Source organism: Puntigrus tetrazona, chromosome 15 (assembly GCF_018831695.1).
Source record: "Puntigrus tetrazona isolate hp1 chromosome 15, ASM1883169v1, whole genome shotgun sequence".
Classification (NCBI taxonomy): Eukaryota; Metazoa; Chordata; class Actinopteri; order Cypriniformes; family Cyprinidae; genus Puntigrus; species Puntigrus tetrazona.
The window spans coordinates 15,648,422-15,672,743 of NC_056713.1; the positions used below are offsets into that span (position 1 = coordinate 15,648,422).

Consider the following 24,322-nt stretch of genomic DNA (forward strand, 5'->3'; position numbering starts at 1 on the left):
GTCATCCAGCACCACACGGTCCCTAGTTTGAGGCCAGAGAGGCATGAGGTTGCCGGAGATGTTGTCGTAGTTGGGCCGGGGTGGCGCAGGCGGAGTTACAGCTGAGAGCACTGCATCAACCCAGCTGTTTTCTCAGCTCTTTAGCCACCATGGCAGCCTCAGCCTTATCCAGACTCATGTCCATGGGGTCAGGAACAACCTCAGCGCAGAGTCCTGACCCTTATCATTCTGTAACATGCAGAGAGTTTATATCTGTTAGTGATGGTCAAACAGGCCACCGTTTGTAATTTTGCTTGGTTGAAAATAAAAGTCACAGTCAGTTTTAATCATTTCTTTATGAAACACACATGCTGTTCTTTGAATTTGACAATGTTTCCACAAAATAAATGACCCAGCAGTAAATTGCTTTGAACATCGATCATGAAGAAATGTTCATGAGGTACTCCACGACAAAATGAAAAATTTTATGTCTGTGAAAATACTATTTGCATGCAAAGAAAATAAAAATAACAAGCAATTTAATAATTTGCTCTCTCCTATGTATCTCTGCATCAGCACTTAATGTTATTTTGGAGAATATCCACAGGAAACAAACTATGTATGTTCTTCATTGTGACATGGCTGACAGAAGAGCATACTGTTGCCATGTCAAAACGGTGCTACTATGATGCACAGAGATGAATTATTAAACAAATTGATTAGTTACATTTTTATTTCCCTTCTCCTATTCTTATCTGTACTTTTTATCAAATAAATACAGCATTAGTTGGTAGGAGACGTCTTATCAAAACTCATCTGAGAAAGTCTGCTGCTCGAATGAGTAAAATACATTTACATTTATATATTTATATTAAATATATTTGTAAATCTTATTTGATATACAGTTTTAAAATGACTGCTAATAAGACTATTGTGAAAACAGAGCCAGCGAAGAGCGTCTGAAACATTAATTCAAAATGAGCGGAATGGATGCCATATCAGCCAATTAAGGTTGATTAACTCAAGTGAGACGCAGATCATCAAGCTCACCCTGACAGTGGGGTTGGCTCCATGCTCCAGCAGACATGACAGCACCGAGACAGGAGTTGGAGCTGCGATGTGCAGGGCTGTGCCGTGGTAGAAGTCACTGCAGGTGAGTTGAGCACTGTGTGGAGAGATGAGCAACAGTATGCTGAAGGACAGCCTACTTTTTCTAAATCATTTTCAAATGATCAAACTGCTTGCATTTTCTACCTCTCGGCTTGTACGTGAGAATTTGGCAGGCTGTTTCAAAAGCATCTGGCTTACTGAAAGTTCAGATGCCGTCATGAGACATCTAAATGAGTGTTTGCTTTCAAAATTCACCTTTAGGCTGAGCAGGCTGGAGTAGACGCGTTTAATCCAGTTCTGGCACATCAAGTAAGCCTTCGCGCAATGAAGGGCGCTCATGTTGGTCCAACGCATCACGCTGAGGCTCACATCAGCTCCCAGAGCTATCAGCTGATTGGAAAGTCGGAGCGCTGCCTCGGGATCACCTGAAAGGAAAACACATTGTTCACTCTATAGCTTAACGGTCCACGTGCTGCAGGCTAGATTGCTTTTATTACGTTGGAGAAAGTGTGCAAAATGCTTAGCAAAGGTTGGGGAAACTTTTACAAAGTTGACTCCAGTTAGAGAGAAATGTCATATTTGGATTGTGGACACCAAGTCATTGCAAAGACTCTCCAGCTCTCAACTTCAGTGTCACTCACCCACTCCATGAGCTCCTGCTTTACCACGGCATTAGTGGAGAAGTGTCATATCTGTCAGGCCATCACGGTCGCTCACATGGCAACCTCTCTTTAATGCCTGAAAGCGACAGATCTGATCAACAATCGATGCAACTGGAAAGACAATTAATAACTAATGCAGACTCACAGGTAATAACTGTCTTGAGAAGATGGAAGCTTTTCTATAGCAAATGGGCACTTTGAAAGCTGGATAGAGATTTCTTAGTTAGTGATGCACTCTCATCGATGTAACAAGTGCCAATTAATATTGTGATGATACGTGATAGAAAAAAACCTTATTGCTTAGTCATTCTTAATGTCACATCGCTCTGCCATTTTGGCAGAAAACTTGGAGCCAAAATGTAAAAGTCCCTCCTCTTCCTGTAAGAACAGTGCAACTCAAAAGCATCCTAAGTTCATTTTTTTTTGGTCTTAGCCGTGACCACCAGACTGGTCAAGTTGTTGCTCTGGTTTGCTGTTTCTCTGACACAATGAAACCAGCAAAAACCAGGAAGCAGTCCAATGCCAGCACGGCTGAGGGGATGCTGAGACGTTTGAAAGTTAAGAAACACACACCTTGATTCATTACTAATGCTAGAATGTCCACACAGTAGTTCAAATACTTGCAGTTGTGGATTTATTTTAAGTAGTTAAGAACTAATGACACCTACCTACATGACAGTTCTAGTAATTACAAATAACGCCTCTTTACAAAACATTTACCACTGTGAACATCTGAAACCTTTTACTTTGATTGCACATTACAAGTCAGACCCACGAGGCCAAATACTGGTGGGAACTGAGAGTCTCCTCTCTCAGAAACCTGACAGGTGGAGCTGATTTGAGTGCAGGACTCACTCAGTGTAGAGATCAGTCAAACGTAGGAGGTTTATTACCACTGCCATCAATCCCTGCAGGTCCAGTTCCTCTAGGAAACCTATCTACAGCAAGACACCCTTATCCTTTACCCATACTTCTTTACAGACCACACTGTTATATGAACAATTGCTATAAGTGTTTACAAAGACAACTACTAGTGGTAGTAAATAAAATTCAAAGAAATGTGTAAATGATACTCCTGCCTAACTTTATTTTATCGCATTTAATTGCACCTAAAATAAAAAATATTATTTACATAATATATGTGTATGCTGTGTATATTTATTATGTATAAATAGAAAAAATTGTTAGTTTATATATTTAAATATATTTATTTATAATATAGAATATAATAATGTATAATTTAATGTATGATATATGTATAATGTAAATATGTTCAAAATATATAATGTATAAGTGTGTGTATTTATATATGCATAATAAATATACAAATATATACATATCATATGTAAATGTTTTTGAATGATTTATTTTGGATAATTGTTTGACAATACTAGAAAATGAATATTATGACCCTTTCAATGCATGATCATTTATATAAAAATTAAACTTATGGCCTTTTTTACTCTACTGCAAATATTTTTCACAAAAGTTAATATAAAGCTTAAGGGAAATGTGACTTGTGGTATTCTTGCATAGCAAAATAAAATCTTGTTCTAAAGGTCTGTAGACTGTTATACAGCGTGACAATTATTAAAAAAATACTATTTCAAAAGCTGAGAAACATTTTTTTAGGTATGCGTAAAAAAACTGTCACTAAAAAGTAAAGCCTTCAACTAGTTTAAACACAATGTATTCGAAACCAGACTCTATTATCAGATTATCGATAGATCATATTACACATAACACTTGGCATTCACTCATGGTTCACACACAGTCTTTATTCAGTAAGTAAAACTGTCTATACTGCTGACAACTATAGAAATACTTTAAGCTTTATTACCTCATTGCCTATGATGTCGATCTTTGTGCTGAACTTGTGGAACCCACTGGCGGATAATGGCGAACAGTTCTGGGATTGTGGTCCGAGGGTCTGTCAGAATCTCCATGCAGGCAGGATCATTTGGATCAAAGAAGGTAAAGCGCTATAATAGAAGAAAATAAATACAGGATTTATTACAGCAGCCAATCAGATTGTCACTGCATAATGCTGGGGACTTGGGACAAACTTGTAACTTAGGTTTTCTTCTAGATCGCTGTAATATTTGGGTAGATCTGACTGCTAGGATGAGGAACCCACCATAGTCTTTGGGCAGTGGAGCCTGTGCAGATGGATGCACTATGGGCTTCTTTATGGGTTCATGAACCGGCTGATGAACTCAGAGGCCGGTTGGGCCTCTTCCACCTCAGAGGTTTCTCTTTAGTCATTCTGCTGATGTGATTGGGCCTGCACATTAAAAATGCATAGGTAAATATAATAATACAGAGTACAATCATTTTTGTCCATTTTTTATTCAAGAGATACAAAACAAAAGTCACAAAATTATTGGAGAACATTTATGATGTTTTTTGTAGTGCTGGGCAACAATTAATCACATCCAAAATAAAAAAGTTGTACATAATATATGTGTGTACTGTGTATATTTATTATGCATATATTAATACACACACATGCATTTATATGTATTTTATATATATATATATATATATATATATATATATATATATATATATATATATATATATATATATATATATAAAAAATATATATATATATATATATATATATATATATATATACACAAATTAGCCTATATGAATATAAATATATGCATTTAAGTAATTTAAACATATATACTGTATGTGTGTGTCTTTATATATACAGATTAAATATACACAGTACGCACATATGTTCACAAAATTATTAATATAATTAATACAATTATTATAATCTAAAATTATAGTTATTTTGGATGCACTTAATCACAATTAATCATTGCCCAACATTATTTTTACTTACCGAACTTACAGAACATCCAAATCAATGCTGTGAATGTGTGAACATGACTCTCTATTATATAGCTGATGAAAAGCTTTTAAAATGTGTAAAGCAGTAAAAGCAATGTTATAATACTAAACTATTAGGTGCAACATACAAACAGGTCCCATCTTGTGACATCAGGTTCGTTTTAGATGTTCTCTGGTCGCACTCACTATGTTAGGTGCTCACCAAGGTCTGAAATGCAACGTTCAGCCTTAATCAAATGAAAAGAGTTCCTTTTAATCAAAGCGAACCTGCCAAGTGTAAACACACCCTAAAGAATTCTTCGTTGAAAATCTCAATACTCTTTTGCTTGATCACTGCTAAAAACAACATACTATATGCAACGTATGATAATAACCTATATGCCACAGTTATCCCTCCCAGCGAGGCTCTAAGTTTAGTACGGAGTCTGGTTGAGCGGATGAGTGACTCACTGCTTCCAGCACTGTCTGCTGGAACAGAGGAGAGGCCGGACCTCAGCAGTCACTGCGCCATCTTACTGGAGATCCATGCTGAATATAAGTCATTGCAATTCACTTTTGATGTCTCAGATGCCTGTAACTGTATTCTGCTCAGTCAGCCATCAAGATAACATTAAGGGAATTAATTAGAGAATGCTAGACTTAGTCCAACACTACAGTACGTGTCCTCCATTGCTTTATCAAATTCATTTGGAAGTTATCCCAAATATTTGGAAAGTATTTCATGCAACTGATCAATTTTAACATCAGTATGCATGCAATCTATGGGCCTAAAGAAAATGTACTGCATTTCTAGTTCATGTTATTTAGAGAAAAACATTTAACTACAACTGAAATATAATATCATCAAAATACTCATTAATGGGGTATTTCAAAAGCTCATGAATCATGATCTTATATGGCAGATTTTACTCAGAATTTACATTTTGTTTTGTAAAACATTTTCATTATTGATGTATCATCACATTGAGTTTTATTGTGATTCATTCATTATTGTATATTTCATGAAATTCCTAGATACTCTGATCTGTTCGAAATACTATTCCTCAAAGCAAAGATCAAAGTGAATATGAGCTTCAGCTTCACTCTTTCCTTTCACTAATAAATTATGTATTCCTCTAAAGGGTTTTAATTGCTTCTGGAATAAGCTCACACATTAGCTGTTTGTGGCAGTGCTTTCAATGTCCTTCTATTGCATCAGACTGTGGGAGACAGTATGGTGTTTATTCATTATGAATGATGTCAATTAAACAAATGGACCACATGGTAACACATTTTGTCTTGTAATGATAACTGGCACATCTTTCTGAAAATGCAATAACATTTCTATAATGGCTGCACAATTAAATTATTTTTATACTTCAATAAGAGAAGAAATAGACAAAACAGATAATAAAATACAATCATATAAACAGTTAAGTATATATAAACTGCAAATTATGTTATTATGTTATATCTGTGTACAGTTAAAATAGTTAATTTTATATAAAAGGATTGTAATAAATAACAGCATAAGTCTATTACATAAGACTTTTATGCTATTATTTAAAAGACGAATGTATTTAATATATAATATATTTAATTAGTATTTTACTCCTGTGCTTTCTACCAAAAAGGGGCGTATTAAGAAATGGATCGTGCACAAAAGAAACCGATACCGTCTCAGTATTATTAATGAAATCGTCGGTAAATAAATCACAATCATCTACAGTATTTCGCGACAAAATATCTACAGCAGATGCAGCGTGATCTCGTTTTTCCCTTTAAAGCATGCCAGTCTTGTCCCGTGTCAACAAGAAAACATGGACGCTCCATCACGCAGCACATGAACAACAAGCAGGCTGTTTTTCTTACGAGGCAAAACAAGATGGCCAGCTGTCTTTTGCGAACGTTTCAGATACTCGACACAGCGCGATTATATCATTCTTACCTGAAACAAGCCTCAAAAAACCGCGATTTCTCTTCCACTCTTTTGTCAGCCGTTGTTGTGCTATGGAGGATGGAGAGGATGCTGCGCCTTGTCCTTCTCTGCGCGCTACGCTCGTGACTCACGGCTGCTGGACCACTCTCCTCTCCGCGTCTCCTCAACCGAACTTGATGCTCAGTCCAAAACCTGCTACTCGAGGCTTCACGCCTTCCCCCTCACGGTTTTCAAGACGCACCTGCGCATTAAAGAAAAATCAATACAGTAGCCTATGCGGTTTAATTTATACAGTGACTTTTAAGGTTGGCTTGACATTTGAAGGAATTAAGTCAGTAAACTTAGGGGCGAAATCAGTTAAAACGATTATGTTTTGGCCTCAATAGCCTATAAGCGAAACAAAACTTAAGTTATATTATTTATTATTATTTAACACCACGCTAAAAATTGTACCGTAGCACTGTTTTGTCGAAAAACCGTCCCAGCTAGCATGTAGTAATCGGTCCGAGCTCGTTTTTTAAAAACACAAAACAAAACAACAATGCGTTTTAGCCTCTGTCTAGGTGATTTCTCATATATACGGACGGTATACGTTGTTTAAAAAGCTAAAAAGGCTGTGCAGTTTCACAAAGCTTTCATTATAGTCAGGATGAGATTTTTTGAAAGTTGCATTTGCCGCCACTGGCTGGTGGAAAGACAACAATAGTTTGCGTAAACGTTTTCAACCTAAAAATAAAGATATGGAAAAGTGTGAATAATTACATTTTAGAAAACCCTTGTCAAATAAGTTAATATTTCCCTATTTATTTTTTTATTTTTAAAGTTGAATTAAAATATGGAATAAACATTAATTTAACAACATTATATGTAAAACACACAACCTATGAGAAAAACTGATAAGAAACACAGTGATTTTAAAGAAAAAATCATTAAGTCAAACAAAATTTGAAAGCTTTAACCCTGTAAATTTTACAGAATCTACAGTTAACCATTTTAACAGATTTTTACTGTAGCATTGTCACAGTTTTATTGTTGTTATTAAAATCATTGTGATATTTGACTATTTGTGAACAAGCTGACTGAAAAGAATGAACTCAATAGTTTCTGTCATAAAATGGGTATCGGAGAATATATTAATTCAACAGTACTCTAATTAAATTAGTTCATCGTAGTATGACTGCAAAAAAGTTGCCAATAAGCAAAATGTATTACAGTATAATACTGCTAAGCAATTTACAATAAACTTAATGTTTCAGAATACAGTATTTTTTGTTTATATTACAGGATTATGAAATAAACATGTAAAAACGCATTACAGTTTTTTTCTGGTAATTACGCTTAAATTACAATATTTACCTGGCAACAAAAGTTGCCAATAAAATTCCTGTAAATTCAAGAAAAGCCATGATGTTGCTGTAACATTTTTAATTCCTGTAAATAACCATTTAACTGTAAATTGAACTGTCCTCTTTACCATTATTTTGAGAGGAGAAGACAACCAATGAAACAGACCTACCGAGCAACACACTTATTATACAGGCAAATGATAAATTATATGCAAAGACAGCATCATTGGATGTGACAGACAAGGCGGAGAGTTTAATGGCTGGGTCAGGACAGGACAATGGTTCACAATTGGGGTCTATTAACTGTGATTTGACTTATGATAATCAACTGTGATGTGAAGTGCCTCATGACAGTCAACTGTGGCTTGACTTCACTCATGATGATCAACTGTTGAAACCTGGCCAGTGTTCCATGGTAAACTTGCTGGATCCTTGTTTGACTTTTACAGGACCAATGAGACCCGAGGCATGCGTATCCATATGCAAGGCTTGTATTTGACAGAGATGTGGTCATAAAACAGGCGAGGGTCAAGCGGTGGCAAACAGGTATATCATGGGCAGCCCAATAAACAAGTGAGGGTCAATCGAACATAATCCAAAAGGGCTTGACAAGAGGGGTAATCCGATAAATAAATAGTCCAAACGTCCCACGATAGTGAGAAATCCAAATACACAGGCAAAGATCTTAAGGCAAAATAAGACTAAACTGGAAACTATAAATAGAAACTAGCTCCGTAATGTAGCTATCAAGATGCGAGATAAATGCTGAACAATAATCTGCCATGAGAGAGAGAAAGTCCATGGCTTATGTGGGGGATGTGGGGTGTTTTTATTACAAATAAATGCCTTTCTGATCTGGTACATGATAGGAAAAGTCGTAGCACGGGTTTGACAAAAGAGATTCAAACACACGTCGATCATCAGCACACAGCTCACAACGAATTTTCATTCAGAAAACCAACATAATATTTGAAGTATACAGACAGCATAGTGCAATGTAGTAGTAATTGTATGGTAGTATGCCATTTCGAACACAGCTTCTGTACTGATTTTAGACTTGAGTTATATTTAGCAGATTTTGCTGATAAATATTAGGTCATCCGGGTATTCCATGCATAGAGAAAAATGCTTACTATGCACATCGTACATACTGCATACTGTAAAATATTAAGAGTAGTATGTTAGCGTGCCATTTCGAAGACAGCCACAGCCTAGCTATGATGCATGACTAAAAGTTTCACAGCATGGCTGCATTCGTGTTTTACTGCAGTGAAATGTAATAAAGAACCCATATCATTCTTAACTTCGGCAGAAGCAGGTGCGTGCTAGAGTTCATGCCATCACTAAGAAACAACGCCCAGTTTAAAAACGCCCACTTTCGTTATGCAGAGACCTTAAACCGTCAATGTCATTAACTCGAAACCAAAACGTTTTGTTTGCTTGCTGTGAATCGGTTTAAAGGAAAGGTCGAGTGTAACTTGAAGCATGGATATACTGTCGCCACTGAAGGCGAACGCGGTGTCTGTTATCATGGCTGTCTTGGCTCTGTTATTGTTGTGGAAGATTCGAGGAAAGCAGAGCGGTTTTGAGCGGCTGCCTCCAGGACCTGCGCCTAATGCACTGCTGGGAAATTTATTTCAGTTTAATATCAAGGAAGCATACGCTTATTATTTAGAGGTCAGTAGGTCTGTTTAATACTTTAATTCAGTCTTTTAAATTTGAGTATTGTCAGTTGGTGACTCACATGTGCAGGTAAACTATCCAGTTATGTTAAAGATTGTTTATGTTACATATTAACGATTATTTTTTACCTTTTCTTGGTCTGGACTGCATATTATGTTTGTTTTTTAAATGTTTTTGCTTGTTTATATGTCACTGCCACGCTGTTACTACGTAGGGGTCACTATTCTGAGATTTCCAAACCCTCTAGAGAAATTTAAAGATGCTGTTACCTTCAAGGGGGTTGTGGTAGAAGTATCAAAGATGGCTTGTATTTACTTTTTCACACACTGAAACGCCCCGTCTTTAACGCTAAATAACTTTAAGCAATTCCACTTTTAACTACACAGTGATATATCTGCACAAAAGAGTGTCCAGTTCAAACAAAACACTACAAACGTCTTCAGACAACAATGCTCTGATATACATTACAACTGTATAAAATAACTATTAACTACGTTTAAGGTTATTATTCATCAATTTCTGAGATGATTTGAAGTATGTCTAATAGTACACATATGGTATAACACAGAAATATCCCATATCAAACCCATAATACTCTTTTTACTTTAGCTGAGTAATACTTATGGCTCTGTTATTACCATCTGGCTGGCAAACACTCCTGTGGTGATCATTTCTGGATATCAAGCCCAAAGGATACTATGATTGGTCTCGTGAAGAATTCAGCGGCAGGGCCATCTATGCCCTGTTAATGAAGTCTACTTACGGATATGGTGAGGTCGCTTGATGCCATTTTTTTTTACATGCTTTTTTTAAACACTTGTTTTAATCTAAGGAGAGTGAAAGCGCATTGTATGTGTGCGCAGGGGTTTTGTCCACAAGTGGAGACCGTTGGAAGGAAATGCGCAAATTCACTCTTACGACACTGAAGAGCTTTGGAATGGGCATGAGGAGCATTGAAGTGCAAGTCAGGAGGAGGCTGAGAATCTTGTAGAAATGTTTAAAAATGTGAAGGTAAAATCATTTAGATTATCAGATGAAACAAACTGCAGGCATAAACTACTAAAGAATCTGATGCGGGATTCGGCGGTAGAACAGTTAAATCAGATAGGCTATTCAGTGGTTGTACTGTTCAGAAAAACATCACGTGGAGCAAGTTCTTGCAAGTTGTACAATAAGTTAACAGAGCAAAAGTGCTGTGTGTAGATGTAATATACTCCACAGTACAAATCAATCAAGTGAAAGTCTGATTAAATGGTATGAGTTTTTACAACGCTCTAAATGTAAGAAACTTGAGCTCTTTGTTATTCTTTTCTCCTCAAAGGCTCTGCATTCAACCCTGCAAAAATGCTTATGAATGCTGTAAGCAATGTGATCTGCAGCATTGTCTTCGGGCATAGGTTTGAACCTGAGGATCCACAGTTTAAGTCTCTCATTCGGACCGTAAATACTTACTTCAGTATTCTCAGTAGTCCTCTTGGACAGGTATTGTACTCTAAAGATTAAAAAATGTTTTGAATTCTATTTAAATATATTTTCAAATGTAATGTATGCAAAGCTGAATTTTCAGCATCCATTACTCTAGTTTGTAGTATCACACGATCCTTCAGAAATCATTCTAATATGCTGATTCGCAGCATTTCATATAAACAGGCGAACTGCTTTATATATGTGTGGAAACCATTTTTTCCAAAATGCTTTAGTAAATAGAAAGAACAGTGTTTAAGATTGAATGTTTTGTAACATTCAAAATGTTTTTACTGTCACTTTTGATTGGTTTAATGCATCCTTGCTAAAAAAAGAAATAATAGAAGACAAACATTAATTACTTTATTTTCTTTTCAGATCTATAATATATTCCCTAGGTTAGTCAGCCTCTTTCCCGGTAAACACCATCAGCTGTTTAAAGACCTAGAAGAGGCCAGGGAGTATTGCAAGCATGAGGCACAGGCTCGGATGAATATTCCGGACCTCTCCTGCCCGCAGGACTTCATTGAGGCCTTTGTACTAAAAATGAAAGAGGTAAATAATTTAGAGAAATGGCATTTAAAACAGTTCATATAGCCATGGTAATACATACATTTACTTACACCCTCTGGTGGTAAAACTATGATACGATGTCAATTCCAGAAAACTTCTAGAATTGGTACGTCCCAAATTATTGTATTATTATGTATATTATTCGTTTTAATATTCACCTTTATTATCGTTTGCAGGAGAAAGACAAGCCTAACACAGAATATCATTTTGGCAACTTGATTTCTGTGGTGTGGAACTTGCTCAGTGCCGGCACAGAAACTACTTCATCCACCGTCAGACACGCTTTGCTTCTGATGATGAAGCACCCAGACATTCAAGGTGAGATCCAACAAATGTCTTCTCTTTTTGAGCTTCAAGCAGTATATGGTTTTACTTTGTCTGTTCCGTACAGAGCGTGTTCAGAGGGAACTTGATGAGGTTGTAGGACAGGAGCGTTGGCCCTCAGTAGAGGACAGACAAAACCTGCCGTATACAGATGCTGTAATCCATGAGATTCAGCGCCATATGGATCTCGCCCCCATCGCTATCCCCCACAAGATGATGTGTGACACTGAATACAACGGTTATGTCATTCCTAAGGTATTCTACACTCCATTACACTGTTATATTTTCTGATTATTTTTTTCAGCTATGTCATTCATAATGTAATTTTCTTATGTAGCTACTTAATCCTTATTAGTTAATCATGTGTTATTATTTATGTCTATCTATTTGTTATGTTTTTTCTAGGGGTCATGGTTTTCCCACTGCTATCATCTGTGCTTATAGATCCGAAACTGTGGAAGAACCCAAATTGCTTTTTATCCAGAGAACTTCTTGGACGCAGATGGTGATTTCAGAAAAACGATGCATTTGTTGTATTTGGCATGGGTAACTTCATTGTGCATATTAGACCATAAAAATGTTGTGCTTTATACGAAAAATAACCCTGTGAAGTAATGGTAGAAATCTGTCAACCAGTAGAGATTTCACACTGTCATCTCAGTCGCCTTTACATGATTTTGTTGCGCTTATTCGGCAACAAAAACTTTTAAGCATTGCGGAGTGAATTTAAGGAAGTAAAGTGCTGAATTTGACACTGGTAACAAGAATTAAGAAATTTCTATATTATCAAAATAGTTGATATCATAAAGGCCTTATTTAAAGCAAAAATAACTGTATTGTGATGTATATCATTACAGTGAAATAGGATTACTCATTTGGTGATATAACATGGAACGTGTATGCATATTTTTTTATAATATAACAAAAATAACCATGTTTAAAAAAGTTATTGCTTTAAAGGGCACAGACAATAAAACGGCTGATACATGGAAAATAATTTCTTCAAAAGATTTGAAGATTTCTGTCTGCTCTCTCGACAGGCAAGCGTGCGTGTATTGGTGAGGCTTTGGCTCGTATAGAGCTGTTTATCTTCTTCACGTCCCTCCTTCAGCACTTCACCTTTAAAGCCACAGTGCCACCAGAGGAGCTCAACACAACACCAACAAATTGCAGTTTTGGCCGCATGCCCCGCACATATGAATGCTTTGCCATTCCCAGGAAATAGAGGAACATGCCCACAGAATAACCAAAGAAAACATATTCTCATTTCAGTTTGATGCTTTTAATGGAAATAAATATGTCCAAAATTATATTATTGCACAAGTGGTTTTTTTTTTTTTTTTTTTGGCAAATACAACATCGATATTTAGCATGTTCCTGTCCTCAACGAGTCTAGCTGGTTAACTCACTTTTAGCCGTGTGAGTGGATCTGACACACAATATTAGGTGTCTTGACATGAAAGCTTATTAAGTTTGTGGAATGTTTAGAAGGACATAAATGACTATTTTAAAAGTCAAACAATATTGGCACTTTTAACAGCTGTTTAACATTTATGTTATCACACTTAGGTGCCATTCACACAGAATTAACATTTGCATTTAAAAACACAAGCTGCAGGGTAGTTAAATGAGAAAAAAAAGACCACTAGCCTAGAGATACACTTACATTTTAAAATGTTTTTTTTTCCATTTCACTGCTCTGCATCTCACGTTTAAAGAACTCCTATGTGAACGGTACTTTATTCTGTAATATGTAGATGGCTACTGGACAAATCATAAGAGAAAGATGTGTGATAAATAACTGTACTGTATGTTTAACAACAGTGGCTTCATAAGACCTACACAAACCTTACCACATTGCAAAAAACACATCCTACCAATATATATATATTTTTTTACAAATTCATGCTTGACCACAGACACTTAGCACCCGGTTAATACCATTCAGCACTACAAATTGTGAGAAAAAAAAGATTTCTTGAGACGAACACAACTCTGCAACACATCTGTGCAGTTCTCGCTACATCCACTAGGTGGCTTTTGTTATCAACGTTCGTTAAACCACCTTCACTTGAAGGATACAGTTTAGATGCAACATAACATATGGTCTAAATCACAGTGAAAGTTCTGGTACAATATAAATATCACTATTATTACTGCACTTCCGTCCATGTTGACAGAAATAGAATGTCCAGGTGAAGTAACAAATAAGGCGTACAGTGCAAGAAATGATCTCAATCCTTAGTGAGTGGTTCAAAAATGAGGGCATACTTTGATTTAAACCTTCATGAAGTTTTGAAACAAACTGTTTCTATGTTTAATAGTGTTGTTACTGTTGCCTATTAACTAAAATACCTAGTAATCCTCTTTAAACTCTATTGTAGGCATACAGTTCACAGTTGGGCTCTGTCATGGCACTAAATGAAAGGGATTAGGCCATCAAGTGGAATGCAGAAGCATAAAAAGGAATTAAATTTCCTGCTGTTTAGAGAAGGCCTAGAGCACGCTGTCCTGGTTGAGCAGGTTACATAAGAGCCATATAAAACCTTCATATTAGATATTTAACACCTCCAGAGGCACAATATCAAATCAGGTGAGAGGATGTGACATAATGTCAGGGAACTTAAGTCTAGTACCGATTTACTGTTTATGAAATGAATTATTGGTGCTTATACCGTGTGTACATACAGTCTCGCCAAAAAGCATTTGGCCTCTTAAACTGCACAAAAAAATGAATATAAAACCAAAACATAAAACCATGTGGCATCTGCAGTTATGATATACTACCATTCAACAGTCTCTTATGCTCACAGAGGATGACTTTTTTTTTATTAATAAATACAGCAAAAGCAATAAAATGTGTAAAATATTATCACAATTAAAATACCTGTTTCATTTTCAAATATATTTAAAAAAATAATTTATTCTTGTGATGGTCCGCATTATTGCCTTCATGTCACTTTTTTCTTCAGAAATCATTCTAACGTCCTAAATTTGGTGCTCATTTCTTATTATCTATGTTGAAAACTGTAGCTTAATATCAGAAACTGTGCTTTTTTTCAGCGATGCTATGATAAATAAAACCTTCAAAAGATAAGTATTTATTTGAAACTGCACTATGTAAAAGTCTTTTTGATCTATGTAATGTATCCTTGCTGAAAAAGTAGTAATTTCTGTACAAACCTTACTGACCTCATATTCTTAAATGGTAGCAGATAAGTGGCTTAAGGGTCCAAAAACGTACTGCTGGCTATTTGGTGATTTTTCAGGCTAGGTGATGTTTGTGTCTTACCTGTGGATTTTAAACAGATAATCCTCATGCAATCAAAGATATAAATGGCTTTGTGGGAAATTAGTCTTTTTGACTTGATCCAAAATAGTGGCACATAATAGAATGAATGTAGTTTCCAAAATGAGGTATAGTGGTAAACAACGAATAAAGTGGGTCGCCAGGCATAATGTGAGAAGCGTGATGTAGTAATATCCTTTGAGAGTTAAAAACAATGAGACGCTCCATGATATCTGGCTTTGTTTGTCCAGTCCGCATGGCTCAACAGTAGCTCTCGGAAAACGTCACTGCTCCTTCCCCGGTGCACTGCGGCAACGCTGGCACGTCCAGCCCGTTCAGAACCTGCTTTCGGGCAGAGATGTAGCAGTACGCCTTGCCTTTCTTTGCTCTGGGATGGTAGTGATGCTGAACAGCCGGTTGGGTGGCTGTGGGTGTTGGGTCTGAGGACAGCTGGCTGGCACTGTCCAGAGGGCAGTCTGGAGAGCAGGCTGGGTCGTGCTCACACAAAGGACCTGCGCCTCCCTGCTGTGTGTTACTGCCTGTATTACGCTGGTCCTCCAAAATGCTTATACCCAGTTTCCATCGCTGCCATTTCTTTTTGATTTCCGACTGTACCTGGAATCAAAGACAGGATATGAGGAAATAATAACGACTTGCCTAAAATAAAATCTATAGATATAAAAGAGTTCAAGCGTATCACAATGTTAGTTTGAATGTTTAACCAACATGTGCTGTTAGACGCATATCCAACAGAAGGTGCCAGTGTGATGGCTTGCATATTATTTTTTCAGTCTAAATAACTTAAATAGCTCATAAAGGTAAGTAATACATTACAAATATTTGTTTATATTTTATATGTACATATGCCTTTATATATAAATATACACACATGTAAAAAAAAACATTTTGCATATTTAATACTTAAAATAAACATGAAATAAAATATTAAACATTACAACATTTTTAATTTAGTTTGTTGAAGCACTATATAGACAGATTTTTATTGCAATTAAAAAAAATGGTTTTCTATAATTATTATACTCTAAAATATAATTTATTTCTGTCATTTAAATTAGAATTTTCACCAGTCATCAATACAGCTATTTCTCCAGTCTTCAGTGTCACATGATCCTTCAGAAATGATATATTATTTAACAGTTGTGTCACTTAAAATCATACTTTTCAGAACCCTTTGATTTACAAACAGTATACAGCATCTATTCAAAGCAAAAAATCTATCACTATCACTACACATTCTTGCTGAATAAAAATGTTAATATATATTATAAAAAAGAAATAAAAAATATACTGACACCACCCTTTTGAAAAGTACTGTATATTATTACAAATGATTTCTGTTCATGCTGTATTTTATTCGCCAAAGAACCCTTGAGAAAAGTATTAAAGGTTGCAAATAATACAATGCACCAAAATTATGATAAATGAATCAGCATGGCTGTGTATACATGCATTATAATAAATAAATAATGTAAAAAAAAAAGTATATTTACAAATAATTTAAATATATACAGCAGATTCATCTTACCTCTTTATTGACAAAGCAGTACAATATGGCCACCAGAAAACCCTGTGGGGCAACAGAAAGTGTTGTGTCAAAATGTATGAATCGTAAGGATATTCAATCAGTACATTCTAACAGTGCATGGTAAACAAAAAAGTAAGTAGACTGTATGAACTAGGCCATGTTGTGACACAGTCTGTCTCTCTTGATTGCCTTAGTTGTACCTGAAAGGAATTGAAGAAGAGTTCAAAGAACAGGTTGACATTACGAAGCACGCCCTCAGTCTGTTCCTCTGTCATCACAGCAAACACCACCTCGTGAATCCCTAACAGCGGGATGAGGGTCAGCGTGGACTTGGCTAACCTGAGGGAAAATGAATATTAAAGACTCAGATTATTCAAAATGGCTTTTTTTAAATTTAATATCAGGTCAAGAGTTCATTTCTTTGTAGAAAGAATGTTTTTATATTAATTCATTCTTTCAGATAAAAACATTTTTAAGGGCAGATTTTACAGGCAGATTAAATGACAGCATGTACTGTGGTTAAATCAAGAATCTAAAAGACCTCTATCATTGTTATCAAGTTATCGTCAGATTTCAATCCGAATTTTATTCCATTATGCATAAATAGGATACGAGCTTGAAGGCTACAAATATAGTCTCTGGTGAGGAAAAAAACTGCTCCTTAAAATGCGTACTACCCTCAAGGCTGACATTTGAAGAAGAGGATGAAACATTTTCTTTGAAAAGCGGTTGAAAAGCTTGCTGGGGCACTTCCATTTACATAACATGGATGAATTCATGCATAGACATTCTGCAAACACCAATAGATTAAGCAAGTCTGAAAAATAAACAAACGGATGATACTGATGAACATAGTACAAATTAATTTGTTGAAATCAGTCAAGTTCTTACCTAAATTTATAATCCGTATATCTCATCTGATGTGCTTTTAATTTGGAGACGAGGATCTGAATAATCCTTATAAATATGAAAAAGTTCACCTGCAAAACATGGTCATAATTCTTTTTAAATATAAACAGTCACACGTAGAAAGTTCAGTGTATAGACACACAAGACTTCTCATCCTGTGTAATGAGGGAAAATGCATAAATTATTCCAGCCGAGAGTGACGGATCGGCGGCCGCAATCATTTCTGAGCGCACTAAAACAGTTCCTCAACACAATCCTCAAGAATGCTCCAGACTAATGAGTCATCCATGTATAATACATGAACGAGAGTATATTTAACTGGTTATTCATACGCTGCATTCCAGACGACTCGGAACTTGGAATTCTCCGATCTCTCACTTAAAAATAACCACTGAAACAAAGTCGGGGCAGATCCCCACTGCCGTTCAAATTTGGTTGCTTTCGAGTGAAAGGGGTAACTCCACGTCCTGAGTTGTCTGTAAGCATATGTGAGTGACTAGCAATATCAGAGAACAAATTCAAATTTAAGACAAATTGAGGTAAAGACTCACTAAAATCGCAAAAGGATTGGCGTTCGGATGATCCACCAATATGCCATATTTTCGTTGATCTCCCAGCACCTTGAGAAATGTGTAGGCACATTTGTAATACTTAAGCAAAGCTGCTCTTAATCTTTAACCAAATGAAAGAAAGCTGTTGCATCAAGACTTTTGCACGTCTTACCTGGTGTTCTCATATAAGTAACGGACAACTATCCAAGGCACCACAAAGAGCACAGGTGTTCCTGTTAGAAAAAAAAATATATACATGAAATACAAAACAGCTCGCAAGATGAAAATGTCTGTATTTTATTAAATATCTTAGTTGCTAATATTTTAAAGTGCCCATATCCATATCCATTATGGAATTTTGAAAATGACCTCATGCGGCGTGTAACGCAGCTCAAGTGAATGTAAACATCCTGCCAAGTTTTCAATCTCAAAGTACACCGCGTATAAAGCTATTGTGACATGATGAGATCAACTTTCTGTTGTTGTTTTTTGCGTTGGTCTTGATGAAAATGCTAATTATTTTTATTCATTCCACTAGATGCTGCTTTTGGAACTAAAATGACGGTTTCACCAGTAACTCTCTACACAATGCAAAGCAAACTGCGCTCACAAACAATGCTTTAGCAGGTATTACATCACCAATCGCCGCCAGATTAGCAACGCGCTAAGGTGGGTTTTGGAAAAAATGAACAGCTGAGAGAATCATTTGGGAATCATTGAGCAAGTAAGGACAAAATAAATGCATATTATAAGACTTTAAATAAACTTTAATTGACCTTGCATGCATGTCAACCTGTTGTTGTGAACTCCCAAAGCCAAAATATGGATTAATAATATATTACACATAATAAAGTCACTTTAAATTATAATATTGTAATATTTTAATAAATTAATTTCATGAATGTATGCAAATTACACACCCCAGCCAATGCAGAGGTATACACAGAAGTAGCTGTTCTCAGAGAAGACCATCAGCACCAGCAGGTTGTGAAGATATAGACCTTCTACCAGTAGCCAATAGTAGTTTGCCCCAACACAGTACTGCATCAGGACCTGCGCCCACACGGCAGCCTGACATCACCTGTGGGAGTAACTGAGTACATGTAGTCTGGATTGTATAGTCCGATTCCAAAATCAAGTACTTTTAATTAGTACATTGAACACATTACATTTTAATGCTCATTAATCAGATTACAGATACGTTTTTATGGATTACATGATTATTATTCACACAACGACAGCAAATCATTCTTAATTTATTATTAAGCAAGCAGCTCTTGGACCATGGACCATGTAAGAAACAAAGGGATTCCCAAATCTTTTTGACATGTAATACTTACTTGAAATATAGCTGAGGAAGTTAATATTAAAATATTTTAACAACAGTTCAATGTTGCTCAATGGTCACACTGACAGGCAGGTAAACAAAATAAATATATATATATATTTTTTTGTGTTCAAGGGTTTAAAATGTTTATTTTACATTTTATAACTGAATTGATTATTAATTTTTCTTGCATTAAGCTCAGTTTGGGAATCCCTGATATCATTTAATGTTTAATGCATTTTAGTGGGTATAAAATTTTTATATTTTCTCTGTAAATCATTTGTTTAAAAGTTTCCTCCATGAGCAAAATTGGAAAATAATCCACAGTACCAATATAAAAAATATTATGATATGACATTAAAATGTGTATAAATCACTTGTCTGGTTTTTTTTAATGACACTGCCTAACATTGGCACAAGAGTAAAAGGTTAACTGGAACATGAATTTAAAAAATACTTTTGACTTTGCCTCCTCGTTTTCAGAAAAGCATGCCATTGTGGTTTTTTTTTTGTGAGTTTTACGGAAAACCTCAAGTAAGCAAGTGCAGGATTCGTCACTGTATTTCTGCTCACCTGGTCACTTAGAACGCATTGAAACATCTTTGTTGTCCCTGAACTCAGGGCGTCTTTCATGAGAAGCGCGTCTCGTGAGGATGGACACGGCTCGCAGGATGAAAGAGGCAAACAGATTGGTGTGGATATAATTACGTGTGTAACGGAGCTTCCTGCATTATTACAAAAAAACAAATTAAAATTGTCATTTATTCACAGAGAGCTGAAACCGCAATTCACCTGCCAAGCTAAAGGATCTCAAGTGTTAAAGCACAAAATGACTATAGATCCTTAGTAAAATCACACATTAATTACTGCATGCTGCACAACTAATTGACATGAGCGCTTAATTATGATATAGACTTGTAATCATCAAACCTTAAGGTTCAGTGAACTTATTAGAAATAATATGATTTTTGGTCAGTTTATTTAGATCTACTGTAATGGTTATTTTTTCTTCCAGCGTGCCATTTTCTCTATGTCTTTGTGAAGAACACCTGCCACTCACCTGAATATGAGAAGTATTACAGGGCTAAAGACAGGCTGGCCAGGGATGAGAGAGTAACCAACTGTGTACATCACCCTAAAATAGGCCAAGATCATCATCTGATTCTCCTGTGAAGACAGCGAGCAAAAGAATAGCACTATAGAGACATGAGTCATTTTAATTCATGTGACTGCTCTGAAAGAAGAACCTTCTCAGACGTCTCGCTGTAGGACATGAAGGCAAAGCTTCAGAGCCCTGAGTAATTCATTCTTAAAGACTTTCAGACATTTTTCTAACTCTGCCATACTGACAGCCATTGAAAGCCTCAGGCGTAGAGTAATGACAGCTTTATATTCATGGATCGCACTAGCGAGTAATAGCCTATAACTCTGGAAAATAACTCTGCGAGCAGGAGATAAAGTCTGCTGTGCCAATAAGAAATGAGTGCAGCGCTCTGCAAACGACACTAGTGTGGCTGCTTTCCAAGGGCTTTGGTTTATGAAATTACAGAACTGCATAAAATTCATGCAGCTTGTTTTATATTTTACATAAATCCTCTATACATCACAATCAAAATCGTTGACTTCATCTCTTGGCTTCTTTCAGTGAATATTTTTAGTCGTTTTGAACAATGGCATGAACTCGTGCCTGGCAGGGCGCTAAAGAATTTACTTTATATAATAATCTAGTTAGGCAGGAATTTAACTGGTATTTTAATTTGAATTTGAACAACAGGAAGTAGAATTTACTAAATTCAACATAGCCAAATAACTAATGTCACTGTCGCATAACATGAATAATTACATAATTACCCTAACTAATTATGCCTATTTATTTCAGTTTCTCTAAACTAAGCTCTTTAACGGTCCAAAAAAATGTACATAGCCAAAACAAATCTTTACTGAGCCATACAGTACAACTAAAGGAGGTCTACCAAAACTTTATTTCATATCCTTTTTAAAATGCTAAAGGAAATACTTTTATTCAGCAATATGCACTAATCTGATCAAAAGTGACAGTAGGCATTTATTGTACTCGGAGATCTCTATTTTGAACAAATGCTGTTCTTTTAAATGTTCTATTCCTCTAAGAACCATGTGACGTTAACAAGCATAAATGACATTTTATACTATATCAATATAGAAAAAAGTTATTTCAGATTGTAACTGTATTTCACAATACAAATCCAAAATTTTGATTTATTATAATATAAACAATACATACAGTACATAGAAAAATAAGCACTCTGCTTAAACCTATTATTCTTATAATAAAACATATACACACTCATTTTAGGTTTCCTTCTCATTTTACACACCATTAATGCTTTTTTTGTGATCTCTTTACCTGTTTCTCCTGGTTGTCATCCGCATTGCATTGTGAGTGGTCTCTCCATGTGCGGCTGTCGTTAACGGTGAGCCACTGGCCATCTAGACCGCATTCCCGTGACACAAACCCATTACGCACTACAGAGGACAGAAACAGACAACATCTCTTTCAGTTACTGCTTTCAGACGTGTCTAATATTTGAAAGCCCACCATGAACCTTTTTATTAATTCAGTGCTGACTGAACACAGTCACATAAGCTATAACCAAACGCATGATTCATATACATATTCGTTCTTATAGTTGGCATGATCTAAAATAATATAACACTCTTTGAAAAAAAGACTTGAAAAACTGTCACTAAAGCAGGACTCTTTCAAAATACCAATACTAAAAGTAGTACTGTATTTAGTATTACTAATGCTAATATCAAAATATTACTGTTATATTACACTTTAATATATAATTATATTACACTTATATATTACAAAATATATTACACTTTAGGTACACATATGTACCTCTAATATACCATTTAGGGATAAACAAGTATGTACCTTTTAGCTTTTGTACCTTAGGGTACCACGTGAGTTTATACCTTACTATGGTTTTGACCTGGCAGAAAATAATATGCCAATAAGTCAAAACAGCTTAGAAGCTGCATTTAAATATCCTGATATCCTCTTACTACACCGTAGGATTATACCAACAGCTTTTGCATGATTCATACAGAAAATTCCATAATTGGATTTTAAACATAAACATGTTTTTAAGATAAACAAATGATTGGAAATACTGTTATCGTTTATTTACCTTCATGTTCGGCTTCCATTGACTTTCTTTTTTTTTTTTGTCATACAATGAAAGTCAAATGAAACCAAAACAGTTTAGTTACAGCATTCTCCAAAAAATACCCTTTTTTTGTTTCTAGTAAATCTACGTTTGGAATGGCACAAGAGCGAGGCCAACATTTTTGTGTAGGCTATTTCTTTAAGCTTTAAGTTAAGGTGAACTGAATTAAATATGTGCATATATGTTTCCATACCAACAGGCACTATTACTGGCAGCCATACCTTGATCATACCAAGGCAGATACCAAGGACACGGCACTTTCACAGTTGTGTTGGGAACTCCATCTGTCCAACAAGCGTACATATCAAACATGCTTTTGCAAAACAAACCTAATGGAGAAAATAGACTTAATGTGAATATGACACTGATCCGCACAGGTTCAATACCTCTCTATACTCCTGTCAGAGCTTACATTATATGTGAAATTGTATATCTGATTGTCAAATTCCATCATGTTAAAAGTGTAACGTTATCCTTATTGACACTCCATAGGCAGGCAAGATTTATATTGTCAGAAAGATTCATGACAAACATTTAGAGTGGTTAGTGAAACGTTCCTCTCTGTGTTTATGTCTCTATATAGACATAGTAAATCTCACCTAGCTGTTTTCTGATGTTGATATAGAAACAACACACACACACACACACACACAGATGAGATGAGCTAAAGCCTACCCGAGGGGGTGGGTTGTGAGCTTATCTTCATGATGCACTCGTTCCGATACCTGTTCCATTCCTGCACTGTGTCCTTCACCGTCTTCCCACTCACACTCTGAAAGACACATGTGACACCTGGCTGACACCTGGTTATCTCAAAATGAAATCAAAATTGCCCTTATTTACTGCTTTGATACATGTTTTTGGCCTTACTGTCCAAAATTCATCACCCTATGCATGCAAGAAAATCTGACTGTTTTCTGTGCTTTTGCCACACTATAAATTCACATTCGTTGAAAAACCTTTAACATTCATAGAACCTTTACACTGCATAAAACGTTCTTTAGATTATTAAAATGTTCTTAACACTATGAAGCGGTTAAGGCATCACTGCAAAAACACCCTTCTTCGATCGTTATTGTTTATTACAATGAGAGACTTTAACCTTCAAGTTCAAAAATGACACACAAGCACTATAACAGAAACAGTAATAGGTATTGCAGGTCATATGAGCTCTTTATGTAAAGCATACACACACACACACACACACACACATACTTGCTGTAAAATGTATATGTTAATCAATACCTCAGCTCTGCACAGGACAGCTAGAGTGAGGAGGAAGATGGTGGGGGTGCTCTTCATCACTGAGACAGGTACCAGGGGCCATACATCTAAAGCTGGGCCTCGTCCAACCAGAACCAGGGTAGGCCATTCTTCCAGACCTACATGCCACCAGCTGCACCCTTCAGGATCGAAACACAGCAGAGAATACTAAGAGAAGCACAGATCTGACAGCTTGAAAATAATTAACAACCAGATGGCTTCAAGCTCTTGAACCGCTTGGTTTCTATCTGCCCATACTTATGTGGTCATATTAAATCTTCTGAAATAAAACATC

At 35.9% G+C, this 24,322-nt stretch overlaps 1 protein-coding gene and 3 pseudogenes across 1 annotated transcript; 2 read left to right on the top strand and 2 right to left on the bottom strand.

The window, feature by feature from the left end:
• Positions 1-5,143, bottom strand: LOC122358642 (annotated as a pseudogene).
• Positions 5,144-9,320: 4,177 nt separating this feature from the next.
• LOC122358643 lies at positions 9,321-10,554 on the top strand (annotated as a pseudogene).
• Positions 10,555-10,566: 12 nt separating this feature from the next.
• LOC122358489 (cytochrome P450 2M1-like) lies at positions 10,567-13,234 on the top strand. Its single transcript, XM_043258305.1, is given in 7 exon segments — positions 10,567-10,574; positions 10,885-11,045; positions 11,406-11,582; positions 11,777-11,918; positions 11,992-12,178; positions 12,328-12,470; positions 12,965-13,234. Coding segments are annotated over 6 exon segments (972 nt in total). The 5' UTR covers positions 10,567-10,574; positions 10,885-10,907; the 3' UTR covers positions 13,150-13,234.
• A 2,183-nt stretch (positions 13,235-15,417) lies between these two features.
• LOC122358484 lies at positions 15,418-24,102 on the bottom strand (annotated as a pseudogene).
• Between the last annotated feature and the right edge of the window lie 220 nt (positions 24,103-24,322).